The sequence below is a fragment of the Panthera onca genome, chromosome B2 (assembly GCF_046562875.1).
Source record: "Panthera onca isolate mPanOnc1 chromosome B2, mPanOnc1 haplotype 2, whole genome shotgun sequence".
NCBI classification, from domain to species: domain Eukaryota; kingdom Metazoa; phylum Chordata; class Mammalia; order Carnivora; family Felidae; genus Panthera; species Panthera onca.
The window spans coordinates 100592657-100608696 of record NC_138343.1 but is presented as its reverse complement, the minus strand read 5'-3'; the positions used below and the strand labels follow the sequence as shown (position 1 = coordinate 100608696).

At 38.7% G+C, this 16040-nt stretch overlaps 1 protein-coding gene across 2 annotated transcripts in view; it reads left to right on the top strand.

The window, feature by feature from the left end:
• The window catches only part of LAMA4 (laminin subunit alpha 4), a 143530-nt gene that overhangs the window by 103855 nt on the left and 23635 nt on the right, over positions 1–16040 (top strand). For both annotated transcript variants that reach the window (XM_060616434.3, XM_060616436.3), the window contains exons 18-25: positions 1672–1811; positions 4474–4650; positions 5292–5437; positions 5749–5911; positions 7199–7332; positions 8715–8886; positions 13444–13575; positions 14915–15057. In XM_060616434.3, coding sequence (XP_060472417.3) covers positions 1672–1811; positions 4474–4650; positions 5292–5437; positions 5749–5911; positions 7199–7332; positions 8715–8886; positions 13444–13575; positions 14915–15057 — 1207 coding nt within the window. The remainder of the gene's footprint in view (positions 1–1671; positions 1812–4473; positions 4651–5291; positions 5438–5748; positions 5912–7198; positions 7333–8714; positions 8887–13443; positions 13576–14914; positions 15058–16040) is intronic.

The following is a 16040-nucleotide window of genomic DNA, read 5'->3' as shown; positions in this document are numbered from 1 at the left end:
ACTTAATATGATAAAGATATTAATTGATATCATATTAATTATTGATTAATTAATTATTATCATATTGATAATATGATATATTATTTACTTAATATGATAGAGAAGCACCTTACTTCCTAAATAGAGAAAAGAAACATCCTTGGTCCTCACTGACATATTCTCCTGAATCTGAATTTAGTTTGGTTCTAGTAAGAAGCTTACTCTTTTCCAGCTCTTAATGCTCAATGACCTTGGCCCTGCTCTTAGCTGGCAAACACCCAAAAGATGTTCATTCTCTAGTACAGTGGTTCTCAAACCTTCATATGCTTCAGAATCACCTGGTCCTCACTCCCAGGGTTTCTGATTCAGCAGGTTTGCGTTGGAGCCCAAGAATTTGCATTTCTAACAAGTTCCTTGATGATGCCGATGCTGCTGGTCTGGGGAGCACACACTGAGAACCACTGGTCGAGTTCATGAAACCTTAGGGAAAGTTGTGTTTTAGGCTTCTCTCATCAAGCTGTATGCATATAATTTGTTCTCTTTTCGATGTGTGTGTCATTCCTTAAAAAATAAATAAATAAATAACCTACACAGTTAGTGTGATGTCCTTGTACCATCCCTTTTCTGGGCCCATAGACTTGGAAGACTCAATTTATCATTATTATTATTATTATTATTATTGATGATTAATTATTTTAACTGCTGTTTTAGTGAAATCACTATATAGAATAATCTTGCCCACCCTCACCTTGGCACGACTGCCACTTTTCTGGGTGCTTGATTGTTCCTTCCATCTAGCTCCACTTCCTCTTGGACCAGTGCAGCGGCAGTGTGATGTGTGAACAGGAATCCTGGGGGATATCCTCTTCCACCTCCTTGTGCCCAGCATTCCTTGTGACCTGTTGTATCAGTTCAATTAGAAATGCAAGCAGAGGGGCGCCTGGGTGGCTCAGTCAGTTAAGTGTCTGACTCTTGATCTCAGAGTTCATGGGTCCAACCCCTGCGCTGGGCTCGGGCTGGTAGCGCAGAACCTGCTTGGGATTCTCTTTCTCCCTCTCTCTCTGCCCCTCCCCTGCTCAGGTGCACACACTCTCTCTCTCAAATAAATAAGTGAACTTAAAAAAAGAAAAAGAAATACAAGCAGAACCTGTGCTGTATAGCGTGCTGTATAGTGAAAGGAACACCTGTAGATTTGTCATGGATCCTGCCCTTTAGAAATGTACGTTATAGGGGCGCCCGGGTGGCTCAGTCGGTTAAGCGTCCGACTTCGGCTCAGGTCATGATCTCGCAGTTTGTGAGTTCCAGCCCCGCGTTCAGCTCTGTGCTGACAGCTTGCTCACAGCCTGGAGCCTGCTTCAGATTCTGTCTCCCTTTCTCTCTGTCCCTCCCCCGCTCACACTCTGTCTCTCCCAAAACTAAATAAGCATTAAAAAAAAATTAGATATGTAAGTTATAAGTCAGCTTACTTTCCATATAATTTTTAGAACGATATATGTTATAAATGCCACGAAGTAGTAATCGCTTATGCGTTGGGCTTAACTATTCGTTTTGCAGGATTGCAAATAATTTCTTATAGTTCTAACAGAAGTAACCATGTGTTTGTTGTCTCTTCACCTGATACCTTAAATATAGTTAATATTGGTTGATATAGTTGAGCTATTTCCTCAAGTGGTTAATTTTTATTAACTGCAGTAAGAAATTTGACAGAGGTTGTCCCTCAGCTCCTGGATCAGCTTCGCACCGTAGAACAGAAGCGGCCTGCAAGCAACGTTTCTGCCAGCATCCAGAGGATCCGGGAGCTTATTGCTCAGACCAGAAGTGTCGCCAGCAAGGTAACAGTGAAAGGCATCTTTGTCAGTCAGTCGGGGATAGTGAGAACATGAAACTGAACTGCCAGTCTCGAGGCAGCTTCCAGAGCCCGGAACCTTCCTACTGTATTGCCCAGCTCAGTAGTTCTAAGCTGCATCTGGATCTGTTCATTTGAATTGCATGAGGAGCTTTAAAAACTAAACCAATTCCTGGTCCCAACCTCAGAGCAATGCATCAGGCTCTCTAGAGGATGGGCTCAGCACCTGTATTTTTCAAAAACTTCCCAGTGATTCTTATGTGTAGCCAAGATTAAGGGCCACAGGGGCACCTGGGTGGCTCAGTCGGTTGGGCGACCGACTTCAGCTCAGGTCATGATCTCACGGTCCGTGAGTTCGAGCCCTGCATCAGGCTCTGTGCTGACAGCTCAGAGCCTGGAGCCTGTTTCAGATTCTGTGTCTCCCTCTCTCTCTGACCCTCCCCTGTTCATGCTCTGTCCCTCTCTGTCTCAAAAATAAACAAATGTAAAAATAATAATAATAATAATAAAAGATTAAGGGCCACAGAGTTAACTAGTCAACAAAGCTCATAGAGCAAAAGAAATCGAGTGAAACCAACCCCAATAGGAGACTCAATGTATTATTGTTACTATTATTAATTATTTTAACAGCTGTCTTAGTGCAATCACTGTATAGAAATATCTTGCCCATCTACCTCTTCAAGGAATTCTCAGGTACAACACTGATGATATGAAGCCTTTACTGACCTCCCCCCACAGGCTTCCCTGGGGAATCACAGACCACATAAACTGGACAATCGCAACGAAGACCCTGCCCCGAGATGCTTGCACAGAGGCAAAGAGGCAGCATCCTAATTAGAGCTGGTGGTGGAAGGCACATGCCCTGACACGGCCATCAGCATTTTCAGTGTGGCAAGCAGGGCTTTTTTTTTTTTGGCCCTCTTTCTCATTTGTGTTTTATTAATGTATAGACCAGCATCATTTTTACAGCCAAATTATATGGTTTTATTTTCTCAATTGCGAATTGGCCTGATCAGACCATTGGCCCCTAAGTGCTCACAGAAAGAAGTACTGGAAATCAACTATTTTGTAATAGAGGAGATTAGTATTGGTCAATATAGCCAACTTTTGAATGATATATGATAATTGGTCCCACCCCACAAATCGCCATTTTTAGGTTCCTTGGAGAACCTTTGAAGAAAAGGTGACGGTGAAGAAATGGCATTTCCAAAGCTAGGTTTCTGTGATGGCTTTCTGGAAATTTTGTGTAAATGGGGAAGAAGTTGGGGGCCTTAATCACCTAAAACCATTTTCTAAAGAGGCTTGGCAATGCCTTGGGGAGCCCAGTTGGCTCTTCAAAGTGAGACAATTTCTGTGCAGACGTATTTCCTTCTCAGACTCAATTTTTACAAAAAAAAATTTTAATCCCATAAACTGTTTATCAAGATGATTGATTTGTATTCAACTAGCAACATAGGACAGCTGTACTGTAAGCACTTGGGAATATCATCTTGAACTTATTGAACATCAGTATTAACCAAATCAATATTAAATAATGGATATAAATACATCTAATTATTCAGAAATATTTGTATGACATGGTTATAAAAAGTCCATCCACTTCTGAATACTCAGAAAATCACCCTGAACCAGTTCAGCTTTTCCTATTGGGCCTCTCCGTAGATTTCATCTACTGAATTATGCTTTGTTGTGATGCCTTTCTGAGGATCATTATAAGAAATATCTTAACGAACTCATCATTACAAGAATGATAATGATAGAGCCGGGAGCTCAAAGTACTTTAGAGATATTATCTTATTTCATTCAGCAAAACTTTTGTCCTCACTTTACAGTTGAAGAGACTGCAGGTTAAGTGACTTGCTTGTGATTACATAGCTAGTAAGTGGCAGAGCCAGGTTTCAAGATCCCATTTAAGACTTCAAATCTGGGGGCGCCTGGGCGGCTCAGTCGGTTAAGCGTCCGACTTCGGCTCAGGTCACAATCTCGCGATCCGTGAGTTCGAGCCCCGCATCAGGCTCTGTGCTGACTGCTCAGAGCCTGGAGCCTGTTTCAGATTCTGTGTCTCCCTCTCTCTCTGACCCTCCCCCGTTCATGCTCTCTCTCTGTCTCAAAAATAAATAAACGTTAAAAAAAAATTAAAAAAAAAAAAAAGAGAGACTTCAAATCTGGGTGTAGACCCCTCCCCACTGTCCAGATGTGATCAAGTATGTTCCTCTTATGAAGCCCCTGAGGAGAAAGTCTTAGCCATGTTGGTACCCAAGATTAATTATACTTCTCCTGATCAACTAATTGTTAATTTTATGGGCCTTGCGAACAGCATAACTGACCAGGTATCCCATCAAGCTCTTTAGTTCACCCCAACCAAGTATGTAGTTCATTGTGGAAGTCGTATTTATTCTCGCCTTGGATCTGCTTTGTCACTTTCTTTGGCTCCCTTCCCTTCACCCCACTTTAAATTTGAACAACTATATTATAATCTGCCTCAACTCCTTTCTCCCACAAGGTGAGGACATAAAGGGAACAAGGGCCAGGAGGGGAGTAGGGCTCAGAGAGCCCATAGGAGCTGAGGGAAGCCTGTTGGGAACCATGAGAGAGAGCTATGCCTATTTCTGTGGGGTGTTTTTAACAGAATAATTGTGTAACTCCAGATCCAAGTCTCCATGATGTTCGATGGCCAGTCAGCAGTGGAGGTACACCCTAAAACCAGTATGGATGACTTAAAGACCTTCACGTCCCTGAGCCTGTACATGAAGCCTCCTCCCATGAAGCAGCCAGAACTGGCGGGGGCTGCGGACCGGTTTATCCTGTACCTCGGAAGCAAACACGTAAGAGCACGACGTCTTAAAAGAGAGAACACAGTTAAAAGGAAAGATAGGTGCTCTTCTCTTGCCTTCAAACCAAAACTACCTATGCAAACAAATTGAATTCCCATTCACTCACAAAGTAGAGCTCACTCTAATGCCAAGACTCGAGTAGTGATTTAAAGACAAGGAATTCCTTCCCTCTGTGGGATATTTCGGGGGCTGCATCGTTACCAGCTCCACACTGCTACCTGAACGTAGCATTTCAAAGACTTTCCCAACACAGAGGCCTGCCGTGTTTGATGCTGCACCTGCTCGAAGATGCACAACAATAGGTATTGGCAGGCTGCGTTTTGTCCCTGGGTTAACCAGACACGATTAGCACACTCCCGGGAGGCATCAAATGTCCACAGGCCTGCAGTTGCCTGCTTGCCTGTCCAGGATGCCCTCGGACAAACACAGGGGGGCAGCAGACTCATGTAGCCACAGGAGGCTGGAAAGGAAGAGGCACCGGCCAACCTAGCAGCAACCTTGTAATAACTCAGGCCAGACTTGCCTTGTATACAGCCAAGCATTTGAACTGCTGACTGTCCCTTAAAGAAATGAAAACAAAATATGATATTCCTTCATACGAATTTTATTTACGTGACTTCTTGATGTTGCAGGCCAAAAAAGAATACATGGGTCTTGCAATCAAAAATGATAACCTGGTGTACATTTACAATTTGGGAACTAAGGATGTGGAGATTCCCCTGGACTCCAAACCCGTCAGTTCCTGGCCTGCTTACTTCAGCATTGTCAAGATTGAAAGGTAAAGTGAAGCCACAGCCCAGAACTTACATGCAAATTTCATTAAGAAATCTATCGAACGTGCACGAACACAACGTGTGTGGAAAACAAAAGATTAGGGAAAAAATAGTCATTGTTTCTAAATAGCAATCAATATTAGAAGTTTTTGTCTTTTTTCCTCTTTCTATTGGTTGTCGACATTCTGTAAATGCATATGCATGTGACAAAATCAAATCACCAATTCTGCGATGAGGGAACATTAGCATTTTGATATTCAAAAAAACATATTTTCTACAAACGATCTGGCTAATAAAATGTGAAATTCTTTTACAGGGTAGGAAAACACGGAAAGGTGTTTTTAACAGTCCCAAGTCTAAGTAGCACTGCAGAGGAAAAGTTTATTAAAAAGGGAGAATTCGCAGGAGATGACTCCTTGCTGGATCTGGACCCCGAGGACACCGTGTTTTATGTTGGTGGAGTGCCTCCAAACTTCAAGGTAAGCTATCCAGCTATGTTTGGAGTTATTAACAATCTATAATGATTGTTTTTAAAAATTCATAAAGTGGGGGTAGGCTGGAAATCTTGATACTTCTTTTTTTTTTTTTTGATGTTTCAAGTTTTTGTGTAAATTCTAGTTAACATATAGTGTAATATTAGTCTCAGGAGTAGAAGTCAGTGATTCATCCCTTACGTGTAACACCCAGTGCTCCTCCCAGCAAGTGCCCTCCTTAATACCCATCATCCGTCTAGCCCATCCCCCCACCTGGAAGTCTTGATATTTTAAGAAAGAACTTAGCTCAATGGGTGGTAAAATTCTGATCTAGAAATCTGTTATATAAATCTGGTCTCTACTACCCATATTTTCATAGCGTCAAATCCTTTCAAACTATAGATAGCTAACATTCATTTCATTCTGATAACAGGCGTATATGATTAATATTACCCCCACTCACTACTACAGAGTGTGTGTACCTTGTGGATTTGTACCTAGCCTTCAGGTTCACAGATCACAGGTTCAACTCAGTTATCTCAACTAATATAGACATGAAATAAAATGCTTGAGATGAGGGAAGGGATGGAACTAGGGGGGCGGGAGATATGAGATCTGGTGAAGGGAAGAAAAATCAAAGGCCCAGCCAGATAGGGAGTTGATGTAGGATTTCAATTCCAGGGCTACAACATACTAGTTATAGACGCATTACTGAACATCTCCAAGAATTACTTTCCTTCTGTTTGTATCAGAACAGGAATATCTACCTCACAGAGCTGCTGTAAGAATTGATTTTGGTCATGAATTCACTGCTCAGTGTGTGACTGATAGGTAGTATATACTCAGCAAATCCCATCCTATCTGTTAAGATAGGCACAGCTGAGGGGTGCCTGGGTGGCTCAGTCGGTTGAGCGTCCAACTTCAGCTTAGGTCATGATCTCACGGTTCATGGGTTCGAACCCCTTGTCAGGCTCTGTGCTGACAGCTCAGAGCCTGGAGCCTGCTTCAGATTCCGTGTCTCCCTCTCTCTCTGTCCCTCCCCCGCTCACTCTCTGTCTCTCTCTGTCTCTCAAAAATGAATAAACATTAAAAAAATTAAAATGAAAAAAATAAAAAAGATATGCACAACTGAAAAATCACTATTTATCTAAGTTATTGGCACAGAGTAGACACAGGTATGGAAAGATATTTTATCAATGGGTTGTTCCCCTTGACCTGCTGTTTCATTACCTGTTCTGTATCGTCTGCGTGACATGTGATCACAGGGTAGTTGATTTGCTTTGTCTTGCACAGCTCCCTGCAAGCTTAAACCTGCCTGGCTTCGTCGGCTGCCTGGAATTGGCCACTTTGAATAATGATGTGATCAGCTTGTACAACTTCAAGCGCATCTATAACATGGATCCCTCCAAGTCAGTGCCCTGTGCCAGGTAAGAAAGTGTTAAGTGTACTAAAGCCTTTGATGGCCACATGAGGGCAGCACGTGAGACAAACATGGAACAATATCCAGGTTCTCAATGTTTTCTTTGGGGAAACTAGTTTTGAAACTGCGTAATAGTCGTGCCCGCAAAAATCATTTCAGTTCTTCCCTACCACCGAGGAGCATGTGCAATTATGAAAAGTCTTAAACAATTTATTTGCAGCTTTGATTTAGGATTCCAGAGACTGGAGTTTCACTAGAAACTTCTGTTGTCTTAGCACATAGGGTGGAAAAGAAATCCATTTAAAACAATTCATGTAGGATAAAGATGTGATATATATTCATCTATAGATGTGTATATAATGGAATATGATCCAGCCATAAAAAAGAATGAGATCTTAACATTTGCCACAAAGTGGATGGAGCTAGAGTATATTATACTAAGCAAAATGAGGAGCACCTGGGTGGCTCAGTGGATTAAGCATCCAACTCGTGATTTAGGCTCAGGTCATGATCTCAGGGTTCATGAGACTGAGCCCTGCATCAGGCTCTGCACTGATAGGCTCTCTTCCTCTCTCTGCCCCTCCCCCACTCACACACACACACTCTCTCTCTCTCTCTCTCTCTCTCTCTCTCAAAATAAATAAACTTAAAAAAGAAAGAAATAAAACAGGTGAGCATAGGGGAATGGAAAGAAAAATAAAATAAGTGAAAAACGGAAAGGGAGGCAAACCAGAAAACAGACTTTTAACTATAGAGAACAAATTGAGGGTTGCTGGAAGATAGTGGCTGGGGGGATGGGCTAAATGGGTGTTGGGCATTAAGGAGGGTACTTGTGATGAGCACTGGGTGTTACGTGTAAGTGATGAATCACTAAATTCTACTCCTGAAGCTAAAAATATAAAAAAAAATAAAATGATTCATTTAACTTACCTATAAATACTTCTCTATGTCTCCCATGCAAATGTCGGGACTTCATTTATTTTTTTCAGGTTTTTTACTTAAATTCCAGTTAGTTAACATACAGTGTAATATCAGTCTCAGGTGTAGAATTTAGTGATTCATCACTTACATACAACATCGAGCACTCATCACAATAAGTGCCCTCCTTAATCCCTATCATGCCCCATTGAACCCATCCCCCTGCGCACCTCCCCTCCAGCAATGCTCAGTTTGTTCTCTATAGTTAAGAGTCTCTTTTCTGGCTTGCCTCTCTCTTTCTCCCCTGCCCTCCTCCCCCTGCCCGTGTTCATCTGTTTTATGTCTTAAATTCCACCTTTTTAAATACTGTAAGGTCCATGGAAGATGTCATGACAATGGGTTCAAAGGGCCACACCTGAAAAGCGTAATACAAATGGTGGTGTTCCTCTGATCCTTGCGTTTTTATTTCAGAGATAAACTGGCCTTCACTCAGAGTCGGGCTGCCAGCTATTTCTTCGATGGCTCTAGTTATGCCGTGGTGAGGGATATCACAAGGAGAGGGAAGTTCGGTCAGGTGACTCGCTTTGACATAGAAGTTCGAACGCCAGCTGACAACGGCCTCGTGCTCCTGATGGTCAATGGGGTGAGAAAAATAAAAGTCCTTTATCTTCTCCTTTATTGCCTTTACTTTCTGCTCTGTATATTCCTAGGAACCTGCCCAGGTTGAGTGTGTCATGCCTCCAAGCTGAAGGTTTAGTTTAGAAAGCAAAATTGGATTTCTTTTTCTTTAGGGAAGTGATGCCAGAAGTCAGTAAAAGCAGCCCTGAGATGCATTTCCGTGCACTACTTCTTGGGTTGTATATTAAATATAGCCCCCTTTAATAAACTGGGGGATTTTGCAGAAAATCAGCACCAAGATCTAGGTGAATAGTGTGTCTGCAGAAGTTTAGCACTAACTTTACATCATATGCCTTAATCAATAAAAGTAAATAAATAAAATTGCATGCTTACTATAAATATATAGCATTTCTTTATTAACGATATACATGAAAGTATGTAATGATGTATGTTATTAATGATTATTATTAATAATAATAATCCATATTATTGTGGATATATATTCAAAATGAGGAATAAAGACAATTTATATAAAGGTAAAATAGTGAATGAAAATAAACACAATTTTAAAATAAAGATGAAATAAAATAAAATTGTGTTCTGTTTGTTAACGATACAAATATTATTGTTAATGGCAGTGTTAATAAAAACAATATAATTAATTATGCTTATGTATTTTTGAAAGTCTCATTAATTCTTTGAGATAGAGTGACTCAAAAGTCTTGTCCTAAGTCCAATTTATTTCAATACTAAGTTTAATTGGATGTCAAAACTGAACAAGATACCTCAAAAATAAAAATATAAGATGTGTATCATTGGCTATGCTTACTAAATCATGATACCATTTTTCAATCTCCTTCACTAATTGACAAAAGCTGTCTTTGAATTTGGCTGGTACATTTCCATCTTTCCTGATGCCAATTCTTGCTAGCTAATCAGATATTGCATCATTTTGTAAACTCAAACCAAAGAGCTTAAGACTATTAAAATCTTTAATTGAAAGATTTGTAAACAAGTTAGAAATTTCTTTCTAAAACTATTTCAATAGTGCAGATATGAGAGTTTTTATAGGTAGTACACATATTGTTTTCATCAACAAATTCACTTAACAACAGAAAATTTGGGGGGCACCTGGATGGTTCGATCAATTAAGCATCCAGTTCTTGATTTTGGCTCAGTCATGATCTCACAGTTTATGAGATCGAGCTCCTCATCAGGCTCTGAGCTGACAGCATGGAGCCTACTTGATATTCTCTCTTGCTCTCTCTCTCTCTCTCTCTCTGTCTCTCTCTCTCTCTCTGCCCCTTCCTCACTCGCACTCTCTCACTCTCTCTCAAAATAAACAAATAAACTTAAAAAAATAGAAAAATTTCCAAATATGTTTTTGAAAAATCATGTCTCCGGAGTGCAACTTTCTTCAAAAATGTTACTTTCTCTTCAGAAATCTGTTGCATTCCTATATACTAACAGTGAAGCAGCAGAAAGAGAAATTAAGAAAACAATCTCATTTACAATTGAATCAAAAATAATAAAATATCTAGGAATAAACTTGACCAAAGAGGTGAACAACCTGTGCTCTAAAAACTGTAAAACATTTATGAAAGAAATTGAAGACAACACAATGAAATGGGAAGACATTCCATGCTCCTGGATAGGAAGAACAAATATTGTTAAACTGTCTATACTGCTCAAAGCAATCTACATATTTAATGTAATCCCTAGCAAAATACCAACAGCATTTTTCACAGAACTAGAACAAACAATCCTAATATCTGTATGGAACCAGAAAATACCCTGAATAGCCAAAGCAATCTTGAAAAGGAAAAGCAAACCTGGAGGCATCACAATTCCAGACTTCAAGTTATATTACAAAGCTGCATTGATCAAGATAGTATGGTGCTGGCACAAAAATAGACACATATATCAATGGAAGAGAATAGAAAACCCAGAAATAAACCCACAATTATATGGTCTATCAATCTCAACGAAGGAGAAATGAATATACAATGGGAATAAGACAGTCTCTTCAACAAATGATGTTGGGAAAACTGGACAGCTACATGCAAAAGAATGAAACTGGACCACTTTCTTTCACCATACACAAAAATAAACTCAAATTGGATTAATGACCTAAATGTGAGACGTGAAACCATAAAAATTCGAGAAGACAGCAAAAGTAGTAATGTTTCCGACATCCTCCATAGCAACATTTTTCTAGATGTGTTTCCTGAGGCAAGGGAAATAAAAGCAAAAATAAACATTGGGACTACATTAACATAAAAAGCTTCTGCACCACAAAGGAAAAAATCAATAAAACTAAAAGGCAACCTATGGAATGGGAGAAGATATTTGCAAACGACAGATCTTATAAAGGGTTAGTATCCAAAATATGTAAAGAACTGATACAACTCAACACCTGAAAAACAAGTAATCTAATTAAAAAACAGGCAGAACACACGAATAGACATTTCTCCAAAGATGACATCCAGATGGCCAAAAAACACATGAAAAGATGCTCAATGTCACTCATCATCAGGGAAGTGCAAACCAAAACTACAGTGAGAAAAAAAAAAAACCTACAAAATATCACCTCCCACCCATCAGAATGACTAAAATTAAAAACACAAGAAAAATAAGTGTTGGCAAAGATGTGGAGAAAAAGGAATCCTATTGGTGGGAATGCAAGCTGGTGCAGCCACTGTGGAAAACAGTATGGAGCTTCCTCAAAAAAAATTAAAAATAGAACTACCCTATGATCCAGTAATCACACTACTGGGTATTTACTCAAAAAATACAAAAACATGAATTCAAAGGGATATATGCACCCCTATGTTTATAGTAGCACTATTTACAATAGCCAGATTATGGAAGTGGCCCAAGTGTCCATCGAGAGGTGCATGGATAAAGATGTGGTTTATATATACAATGGAATAAAATTCAACCTTAAAAAAGAATGAAGGCTTGTCATTTGCAGCGACATGGATGGAACTAGAGAGTATAATGCTAAGCAAAATAAGTTAGAGAAAGACAGATACCATATGATCTCATTCTTATGTGGAATTTAAGAAATAAAACAAATGAGCAAAGGAAAAAAGAGAGAGACAGAGAGAGAGAGAGAGAAACCAGGAAACAGACTCTTAACTATAAAGAACAAACAGAGAGGAGGTGGGTGGCAGGATGGGTGATGAGGATTAAGGAGTGCACTTGTGATGAGCACCGAGTGATATATAGAATTGTTGAGTCACTATATTGTATGCCTGAAACAATATAATACTGTTTGTTAACTACCCTGGAATTAAAATAAAAACTTCATAAATAACAAAAATTTCCAAAAGCCACATTCTCATGCATTGTTATAATATTCCTCCCTTGAAATTACAGAGAAAGTATTTTTTAAGTAACTAGTAAATTTCATACCACTGAAAGACATTTGTCATCAGAAATGAAGGTCAACACATTTAGAATAATTCATTTTATAAAGAAAATGTGTAACCCTCTTTAGACGTGACAGCATTCTTAGTAATTTGCAAGAAGTAATCTGCAAACATCTGTGTCTCAAAAATATTTTCACATCACTGCATCCCCATAAAAAACCATTGTGAATATTCTATTATTTAAGTCTTCTCACATGTAAATCCATGTACCAAGGCACACATAAACTGCAATAGGCTAAAAGCAAAGAAATGGGTGAGGGGCCACCACCAGCCTTCATGTGTAAATCTCTACTCTCAAAGCCTCACATACCATGTGAAGTCCGTGAAAATCTGTCCAAAGGACAAAATGAAGGTCCAGATCGATCCATGTATTAAATACTAAAAGTTAATTTTTCCCTCTATTTTAGAGTTTAAAATGAGCATAAATGGAATTTGAAATATTTTCTTTCTTTCCCCCAATGGATTGTTTTCCACATCCCAGAAGTATACAAACCCCACTCAGGAGATCACTTTCTGACAAATAGACACTTTACCATAATACCTTAATTTTCAAATCCTTTCAATTCTTCTGTATATAAACTTCCAAAACAAGAAAGCCTGACCAGTAAATTATATGAGTGTTACTGAATTATTTTTAGGGCCCAAGTGCGTAATAATTTCATATTTGTTTACATAAATCCAATGTTTCCAAATAATACAGAAATGTCCTTCTTTTTCTTATATCTGTATTTGCTGACAATTTTTTAAGATTTTTTAGCAAACCTTGGGATTATTTTTCAGTATTACCAATTTTTCTCTTAAAATGAAATGCAATTACATTTGCTGGCCTGTTACAATTGCTGAAAGTTTCCAAGATTTTTAAAAAGTCAATAAGGTAAACTTAAATTTGCATTAATTTGTAAAGTGAGTAAGAAACAGGATATGGTTGTTTCAAATTATGTATAATATTAACTCTTTAGTATATTAACATGAGACATAACTGCTGATATGGATGGAGTTGCGATTTTAATATTATAGTACGAATGTCATTAGACTTCCTTAGTTTTCAGTTTCAATAATAAATATTAGTGTTACTTCTCAAATTCAGCTAAATCTACACTTTTATAACAGCAGATGCCCGCATCTTATTAACTTCTTTCTCTCCACAGAGTATGTTCTTCAGCTTGGAAATGCGCAATGGTTACCTACATGTGTTCTATGACTTTGGATTTAGCAACGGCCCTGTGCATCTTGAGGACACGTTGAAGAAAGCTCAAATTAATGATGCCAAATACCATGAGGTACAATCATTGCAATCTGTGTTGTTTATTTTGTTTTGTTTTGTTTGTACTTAGACCTATTGATCTAATCAGATGATCAAATGACATAGGTGGGAAAGTAATTAAACCGAGCACCTTCACATCTAAAGTTGTTTCGTCGAAGGACCCCAACCACACAACTCCAGGATGACATTTGCTTTAAAAGAGTGAATGTTTTTGTCATATCGATGTTTCTAATAAAAGAGTCACTGAAAGATTCATTTTAATTGCTTCATTGACCAAAAGTCTCTTCTTAACGTTCAGTGTCTTGATTACAATGGCACCCCCATAGAATTCTTTTATACGTTTGTCGAAAATGCCAGAGTGTGGACACAAAGGCCATTTTTAAATTTATCCTTTGAGCACTACTAAATGTAAAAAGAGTAGATAGTAAGCAAATAGAGAATTTCCTTGTAAACCATTTATCCAGAACTTAGAAAACACTAACACGGATTTCCTTATAAAGGGAGCCCACAAGGAATACTTACTCCTTAATCTTGAAACAGTTATACAGTATACTGATAATATACTTCATCTATTTTCATTAGCAACTACTCTGAATCTACAATTGGGTAAAATGTATAAAGACATATCTTTTAAGTTGAACCAAAATGCAGAGAGTAGGAGGTGGTATTTCTCTTTTCAGTTCAAAGTCCATGGCTTTCATGAGGATGGTTTACGATAGAGGAATATTTAAACTATTTCTCTAGCATTTTTGCAGATTCATTAAATCTTTTCACGATGTCACACAAAAAAAGGTACCCAGTAACATACACTTTAGGATCCAAAAGGTAGCTGTTAATAGTTTCTTCCTGAATCCCCTCAAAGGGGCAAAAGACAACACCTGGTCTCATGACAAAAGTATTTTTTGATCTAGCTTCTTCTTCATATGGAAATCTTTCTCCAGAAAATGTGAATTTCTGGTTATTTAAGTAAGACTTCCATATCTGTAAGAAAGAAAAATCTATTCCCCATTTTGTGAACAAACAAGCATGAGAACATGGAGTCCCAGCTGTTATAATCAGAATAATTAAAACATAGTAGTCTTCAAAAAGCTGATTATTTTTTAATGTTTATTTATTTGTTTACTTAGAGAGAGCACACACATGAGCAGGGGGAGGGATGGAGAGAGGAGAGAGAGAGAATCCCTAAGCAGGCCCCATGCCATCAGTGTGGAGCCCCAGCACAATCCCATGAACCATGAGATCACAACCTGACCGAAACCAAGAGTCAGACACTTGACCTACTGAGCCACCCAGGCACCCCCAAAAAGTTCATTATTAAATAATGATCAGGACCTACTATATATTATTCCTCCTAGATCTCAATCATTTACCACAATGATAAGAAAATGATTTTGGTGGTTGACAGACGACATGTCAAGAGCATGGACAATGAAAAGATGAAAATACCTTTCACAGACATATACATTGGAGGGGCTCCCCCAGAAATTTTACAATCCAGGTAAGGTGGGGTTTTTTTGTTAAGTAGTTATTGTTTCTAACAATGTACTGGGCTGAGTATTCAACATCCAGAAGAGGTCTAGTAAAACTTTTAAAGCACTCCCACTTGCTACTTCTACACACATGCACAGGCACATGCACACACATTCATGCACCCTCATGACCTTCTTAAATTAACATCTTCTAGATGTGATCTGCAGGTTTCTTTAATTATTGTATTACTCTTACAACATAGTCTAAAGCAATATGTCTCATCTGCAGGAAGAAAGGCAGAGCATCTGTCCCTTTACTTTTGTTTTAGTCTTAAACCTCTTTGAACTCTCAAATAGCATCTGAGGATTTGGAAATTTTTAAGCTTATCCAAGAGGTTATGAATCATGTATCATTACAATTTTATTCTCATGTATTTAAAAATTTAACTATCTCTTATTACAACCAAGTCATAGCATCAGACGCCCTTGAGACTGAGAGGCAACTTTAGAATATTCCAGTCCAATCATTCTCAATGCTGGTTCTCATTAGAATAACGTGGAGAACTTTTATGAACACTCTAGCTTGTGACCACTCTCCAGAAATTCTAATTGGTGTGGGATAAGGCCCCAACCTCAAGCTTCCTTTACAAATTAGATACCCTCTTAGCCTCTTCAGCCATGCCACATGGGACTTTTAACCATTGTGGTTGCCATTATATACCCACTAATCTGTTAGTTAGTATGGTCCTCTATTTGTGATCTTGATGGAGCAAAATGTGTTAGGGCTATTACTCCTTAGTTTGGCCCGTGTTCATCTAAAATACATTGAAGCCATTGTAATTTGGTTAAAACTAGCTTCATAGTCATTCAATATTTAATAATATGTTAGGTATTAGGATTACAGTGTTGATCAAAATGCCATCCCTGATCTCAACGATAAAGGATTTCGTACTAGCCTATTAATCCAAAGCCTAACATTCACTAAGACATTTCTCTAGCCTTAGCTGATTGC